This window comes from Rutidosis leptorrhynchoides, chromosome 5 (genome assembly GCF_046630445.1).
Source record: "Rutidosis leptorrhynchoides isolate AG116_Rl617_1_P2 chromosome 5, CSIRO_AGI_Rlap_v1, whole genome shotgun sequence".
NCBI lineage: Eukaryota > Viridiplantae > Streptophyta > Magnoliopsida > Asterales > Asteraceae > Rutidosis > Rutidosis leptorrhynchoides.
The window spans coordinates 322,978,761-322,986,582 of NC_092337.1; the positions used below are offsets into that span (position 1 = coordinate 322,978,761).

Below are 7,822 nucleotides of genomic sequence, written 5' to 3' on the forward strand. Positions count from 1 at the left end.
TGTTACATCACATTTATCTTGTCGTCAAAATTAGTAGCTTTTGCTGAACTTAATGCCAGTCTTTGAAAATGCGCTGTTTTACCCTGTTTTGTACAATTTACAATATACATACATACAAATATAAACATGCATGGCAATTTGAAATGGGACTTAATATCCCACTTTCAAATTCTAAATGTGAAATATTAGTACACAATAATAATAAAAATTATAAAAATTACATAAGTATATTCAATAACATAAGTTTTAACATGAATAAGTAAAAAGATAAAAACATAAAAATCATATAAATAACCAAATGGAACCAAATCAGTCTGGATAGGGGTTCCAGTTCATCTCATCAGGTGGGTTCCATTGTTGGTTACATTGAGAGGTATTTGACCTCTATATGATACATTTTTTAACGAACATTGCATTCATTTTTAAAAGACAAACTTTCATTACATCGAAAGTTTATAGGCATGCATAGCATTTCATAATATCCAACTATAAATGACCTAATATGTCATTTACTTAATAATAATCCTGATTGAACTCAACAACTTGAATGCAACGTCTTTTGAAATATGTCATGAATGACTCCAAATAATATCTTTAAAATGAGCAAATACACAGCAGCAGATTTCTTTCAACCCTGAGAATAAACATGCTTTCAAGTGTCAACCAAAAGGTTGGTGAGTTCATTAGTTTATCATAAATAATCATTTCCATTATTTTAATAGACCACAAGATTTTCATTTCCATTTCTCATAAATATACATCTCATATCACGCATTTCGCACTGAATAAAGATAAAAATCATTCATATGGTGAACACCTGGTAACCGACCTTAACAAGATGCATATAGAATATCCCCATCATTCCGGGACTCCCTTCGGACATGATAAATTCGAAGTACTAAAGCATCTGGTACTTTGGATGGGGCTTGTTGGGCCCAATAGATCTATCTTTAGGATTCGTGTCAATTAGGGACCAGTTCCCTAATTCTTAGATTACCAGACTAAAAAGGGGCATATTCAATTCGATAATTCAACCATAGAATGTAGTTTCAATTACTTGTGTCTATTTCATAATACATTTATAAAAGAAGCGCATGTATTCTCAGTCCCAAAAATATATATTGCAAAAGCATTTAAAAAGGGAGCAAATGAAACTCACAATACTGTATTTCGCAGTAAAAATACATATGACGGCATTGAACAAGTGCAAGGTTGGACTCGAATTCACGAACCTATATTAGTATATGTTGGTCAAATAAATGTCTAACAAGCTAGGTCAGGTTATAGTGTATCACAATCCTAATGTTCGAGATTATCATGCCAAAGTCAACTTGATTCAAATGACTCTCAAAATTTATACAAGTTTATTATATGACTTAAATATAGTTGTTTTATATATTTAAATATATTTATCAGATTTTATTAGAATAAATAATAATACAAATTATTTATTAATAAATAAAAATTTATATTAAAACTTATATATGATAAAAATATACTTTTATATATCTTACATAATAAAATTTATAAAATTCACTTAATATCATAAAAATATAGTGATATGTAATTAATGTAATTATATTACGTGTGGTAAAAATATCTTTGTATCACATATTTATTTGATAAAATAATATTGATAATGAGTAAAACTTATCTTATTTTCTAATAAAAATAATTTTTATTATTATACTAATAATAATAACAATATTTATTTACTAAAGGTGATTTTAATTATAAAATATAATTCTACTCATGATAATTTTAATAATAACGATACTTTTTAATATTAATTGTAATATTAATATTTTATATATAAATAATAATTCTATTCAAAATGATAATTTTTAATAATAATAAAACTAAAATGATAATAATAATGATATTTTATAATAACAATGATATTTCTATTAAAAATGATAATTTTAATAAAAATGATAGTTTTAATAATAATAATGATAAAATAATGAAAACAATAGTTTTATCTAAATTAATATCTTACAATATTTTAACTTCATCATGATACTTATACTCATTATTTTCTAATCGATTTGTTTAATAGCTTTTAGTCCTTGTTTATATCGCATTCATAATAATGGTAATAATTTTAATCATAATAATTAGATGATACTAATATTAGTTTTAATGATAATGACACTAAAAATAATAATTATGATAATACTAATGATAATACTAATAATTACTATAATGATAATAATAATAATAATAATAATAATAATAATAATAATAATAATAATAATAACAATAATAATAACAATAATAATAATAATAATAATAATAATAATAATAATAATAATAATAATAATAATAATAATAATAATAATAATAATAATAATAATAATAATAATAATAATAATAATAATAATAATAATAATAATAATAATAATAATAACTTAGTTATAGTTACGATAGTATTAATAATAACAATAACGATTTTTAATGATAATATTTATATTGATAATGATAATGATAATAATAATGATAATAATAATAATAACAATGATAATAACGTCGATAGTAATAATAATAATTATTTTAATAATAATACTAAAATTTCAGTTGGTCATAACTTTTGATCCGTTCATCGAAATCACATGAGTTCTAAATGAAAAGTTCTTAATTTTTCGCCAGCTTTCTAACGACATGCATATCATATACCTTAACTCAGTAGCATGTGTACTAAATTCATGATCTATCATAAACTATTTAATGACGAAATTAAACATACAAGCATGCATAATCATATATACTCGAGCACTAGTCAGGGATACACTATTAATATATAAAAAGATATGATATGAATGCTCACATATCAATATTGTGATTCAATATTGCAGGAAAGTATGTACACCCGACGTAGATGATAAACACTAGATTGACCTCACGAGCATACCCTCGAACAATACCCATAATCTCTATAGCTATAACCCATAATTTCCTTAACTCTATCCCTCAAAAAACCCGTTTTTGAAATAACTTGCTCATGACCTCGTCGTAATATTTTATGTATAATACTACTAATAATACTCCTAACCATAAGATTAATAATATTAATCTTAATAATAATTAATCTTAATAATATTAATATATATATATATATATATATATTATATATGAAGAGCAGAGAGATATCGAGAGGTAGATAAATGCAGAAGCGGAAAACGTTCGACATTTAAAGGAGTTTGCTGGTACCTAACCCCCATGCGATCGCATGGGGTTTCAAGGTTTAGACCATGCGATCGCATGGTTTGATGGAGAAGTTCACAAAACACGTTTTCTATACTTTCCGACACATTATAACTATTATTATATATAAATTAATATTTAATCTATACAATTAATTATATATTATATTATATTCACGTGCATAGTTAATTTGTAATTTTCATCCCGATGACTCGTACGTTGTCTCTCGACTTATGTTCCGGTTTCTCGAACGCCTTTTCGTACGCTTAGAAAACTGGTACTTTACGTTACGCGACGTGTACCTTTATCAATAATTAGGCTTAAATCAATGAAAAACTATTCCACTCAAAGTGTAACTTATTCATTTGAGTATTTTGGTTATTTGCTTCTTTAAATCATCGTCTCGTAATATATACATATACATATATAAAATCAAAATGTTTTATGTCATGGTTAATACTATATTTTATCATATATATATATATATATATATATATATTCATTCTGAACTATAAATTTATATTAAAAATATCTATTTAAATATAGTATTTAGTTTTTTTAAACTAATTATATTTCAGAGTTTATATAATCGTTTTCATAATATAACATAATTTGATATGAATCCTTTATGTTCTAGCGTTTACTCTGACTTCTATAGTTAACTTATTTAAATATCAATCGAGTCACTAATCGAATACTAATATTGTTTATTAAATAATTCGAAATATATATAAACACATTTTTAATTACACGTTGTAAGTTATTGAATCACGGACTGTTATTATTTATAATTTGTCAAAAGGTTTCTAGAAAGATTCTAAATTTTAAGATAACGTTAAAACCTTTATCCTTATTAAAATGACTCGGTAATAATTTGTCAAAAGTGGTTCCGGATATTTAAAAAGTTATATTCTTTTTAAAGGAGACGTGACACTTAAATTATCTTACATAATTTCTAAAATTCATATTAATAAAAGAATATTAATAAAATATAATGATAATAGCTTTAATAATTTAATTCTTGACATGTTGTAAAATGTACTATCCTTTCGAAATATTATCGTAGGACGTTTTATACCTTTAAAACTATATATATATATATATATATATATATATATATATATATATATATATATATATATATATATATATATATATATATATATATATATATAATTGTGATTTAATATATATAGCATAAACTTTAATTAAATTTTATGCACATATTCAAATTACATTATAAAACATTTTAACAATAGAATTCTTTTTAGACTGAACACGTTTTCGTACGTTTAAAATTAAATTAAATAGATATTATATATTTTAGTTTTCTAAAACTAATTATCTTTAAATCATATAATCTATTACTAGAATTTATGTTTATTCTAATTCCTTATAAGTTGGTATTACTTGTTTAATAAAAAAATCAAGTGTTACTATATCTATTAATTGTATTCGAAACCACTTATATATGTTCAATATACTTTGTCTATCTATATATATACACATTTCACATAACACATTTTATCACACAGATGTTTATTTAAAACGAATAAGTATCATCGTTATACATTTAATACTTTGTTAACGATCTCAAATCATATAACAGATTTCATAACTTATTTTCATATCAACCAAATCGTTAATTGTTTCACACACACACACACACACACACACACACACACACACATATATATATATATATATATATATATATATATATATATATATATATATATATATATATATATATATATATATATATATATATATATATATATATATATATCTATTTACACATAATTGTTCGAGAATCGTCGAGAGCAGTCGAAGGGTAAATGAATACATAAACATAGTTCAAAGTTTTTGAGATTTCAACATTACAGACTTTGCTTATCGCATCGAAAACATATAAAGATTAAGTTTAAATTTAGTCGGAAATTTCCGGGTTGTCACAGTGTGGAGACTCCAAGGCACCGGGCCCGGACGTGTTTAATCTCGCCTTCTATAAGAAATTTCTTTGGCTCGTAAAAGATGACCTAAAGAAGGCAATCAATTGCAACGCTTCCTTTCTCACCTTGATTCCAAAAAAAAACAAGACCCGATGTCACTTGGTGACTATCGCTCAATTAGCCTAATCGGGAGTTACTATAAAATAATTGCAAAAATTCTCAAATGTCAATTGCAAAAGGTGATCTCAAAGATAATTAACATGGAGAAACGTGCCTTCATTAAATGCCGCTATATCCTCAATGGGATACTTGTAGCTAATGAAGTTGTAGCGGACTATAAACACCGAAAAAGAAAAGGGTTAATCTTTAAAGCCGACTTCGAGAAGGCGTTTGATAGTATCAATTGAGATTTTCTTTTATCTAAAGTAATGGAAAGAATGGGGTTTGGAATCAGGTGGAGGGCTTGGATCAAATCTTGTATTGAATCAACTTCGATCTCAATATTGGTTAATGGCTCGCCTACAAAAGAATTTATACCTCAAAGAGGGATCCGTCAAGGCGATCCACTTTCTCCTTACCTCTTCATAATGGTAGCCGAGGGGCTTAAGGTAATCATCAAACAAGCCTTGACCTTAAATATGTATAAAGGGTTAGAAATGGGAGCTGATAAAATTTATATCTCCCACTTGCAATACGCCGATGACACGATCTTTTTTGGTGAGTGGAGTAAAAGAAACGTTAGCAACTTGTTCAAACTCTTGAAGTGCTTTGAGAATTTTTCAGGATCAAAAGTAAACTTCGCAAAAATTTGCATTTATGGTGTCGGGGTTGCTAAATGTTCGGTAATTGTGATGGCAAGTTACATTGGATGTCGGGTAGGAGAACTCCCGTTCACCTACCTTGGGTTACCTATCGGCCAAAAGATGAAAAGCATGCGTGAATAGGACCCTATTGTTGAAAGTTTCCAATCTAGGTAAGCGGATTGGAATGCTAAAATGATGTGCTTCGATGGTTGGCTTACCATCATTAAATCGGTTCTAAGTAGTCTTCCATTGTACCCTTCTCCTTATTTCGTGCTCTATCGTGCGTCATTAACATGCTCGAGAGTTTGAGACGTAAGTTTTTTTGGGGCGGGTCGGCTGACGACTCTAAAATTTCATGGGTCAAATAGGATAATGTTCTTCTACCTTATGAGGGCGGTGGGCTTAATATTGGGTCTCTCAAAGCCAAAAATTTGGCTTTACTAGCCAAATGGTGGTGGCGTTTTCATGTCGAAAAAGATGCTTTATGGGTCAAAATAATTCAAAGTTTATTCGGTAAAGATGGGGGTTGGGTCATCTTCGTTCAAATGGTACAGTGCACTCTTATTTCACATAGAAAGCTATTAGTGACATTGGCAACCAAATTGATAATCTAGAAATTTCCTTCGCTAATTCATTTATCAAGGTTATAGGTGTAGGGGATAATACTCTTTTGGAAAGATAAATGGATAGGTGACCAACCTTTATGTGATAAATTTGGAAGATTGTTTCGTCTTGAAAAGGATAAAAATGTAACTCTAAGCGATCGACTATTGAAAGATGGTGCTTCGTAGTCGCCATTGTGGGATTGGTCAAGGACTCCTAATGGAAGAACTTCAAAAGAGTTGGATGAGCTACTGATACTTCTGTATGACTTCAAGTTCGCTGACAATAACATTGATAGGTGGACTTGGAATTTGTATGGAAATAACAGCTTCTCTACATCCATATTATCAAAGTTGATTGATGAAAAGCTTCACCAAAATGTCCAAGGCCTGAAGGAAACTCTCCACAACTCTATGCTACCGAAAAAAGTTGGCTTGTTCGTATGGAGAGTGAAGTTACAAAGAATCCTGGTTCGAATGGAATTAGACAAAAATATGTATTGACTTAGACTCCTTGCTATGCCCGGTTTGTAATAATAACGCCGAAACGACCGAGCACATTTTTATACAGTGCCCTCTAGCAAAAGATGTTTGGTCCAGGGTAGCTAAATGGTGGAAATCCGGTTCTGTCAATTGTTCGAGCTTAGATGAAATGTTCAAAGGACATCAAACCTTATCATAACCTTCTTCAAAATCGAGTCTATGGCATGCAATCGAATGGCTTTGTGGGTATATCTTATGGCAAAATAGAATTCTCACTGTGTTCAAAAAGAAAAAAGGGGTTGGACCAATGTTGCTCAACGAAATCCAAGTAAGATCGTTCGAACGGGTGTCCAGGAGATCAAAGAAACCAATGATGAGCTAGAATCAATGGCTTCTTAACCCGAGTCTTCATGATGATCATAGATGATCGTCTATGTATTCCAAGTTGTTTCGTTTTAAATCATAGCTTGTATCTCGTGTTTTCTGTCTAAATGAGCATGCTCTTGAGTGTTCTCCATTGTACTATTCTCTTTTTTATATATAATATTTGATTGCCTTTCAAAATATATTTTTTTTATTATTTATACGTAAAACGCTTTTTCTCTTAATCTTCGTATTTATACTAAATGTATTTATAGTGAACGTATTTATACTAATTAAATTCTTATATTAAAATAATTTTTAATAGAATGGGTAAATAACAGTCGTTAACGTCAACTAATGACGTTACAATGGTCATATATACATAACGGTTGTTAACGTCAACTAACGACGTTAC

General features: G+C 28.1%; 1 protein-coding gene across 1 annotated transcript; it reads left to right on the forward strand.

Annotated features, from left to right (window-relative positions):
- The first annotated feature begins 5,584 nt into the window (after nt 1-5,584).
- LOC139849529 (uncharacterized) lies at nt 5,585-7,443 on the forward strand. Its single transcript, XM_071839177.1, has 4 exons — nt 5,585-5,764; nt 6,328-6,507; nt 6,751-7,032; nt 7,312-7,443. The coding sequence occupies exons 1-4, from the start codon at nt 5,585-5,587 to the stop codon at nt 7,441-7,443; spliced, it is 774 nt and encodes a 257-aa protein (XP_071695278.1).
- The last annotated feature ends 379 nt before the right edge of the window (nt 7,444-7,822 follow it).

Excerpts from the sequence above, each read along its gene's own strand:
- LOC139849529 (XM_071839177.1), top strand. The coding sequence starts at position 5,585 with ATGGAAAGAATGGGGTTTGGAATCAGGTGGAGGGCTTGGATCAAATCT. Across the intron at positions 6,508-6,750 it reads GGGTCATCTTCGTTCAAATG|TCGCCATTGTGGGATTGGTC; the intron begins GTACAGTGCACT and ends GGTGCTTCGTAG. Across the intron at positions 7,033-7,311 it reads TGAAGTTACAAAGAATCCTG|AATTCTCACTGTGTTCAAAA; the intron begins GTTCGAATGGAA and ends ATGGCAAAATAG.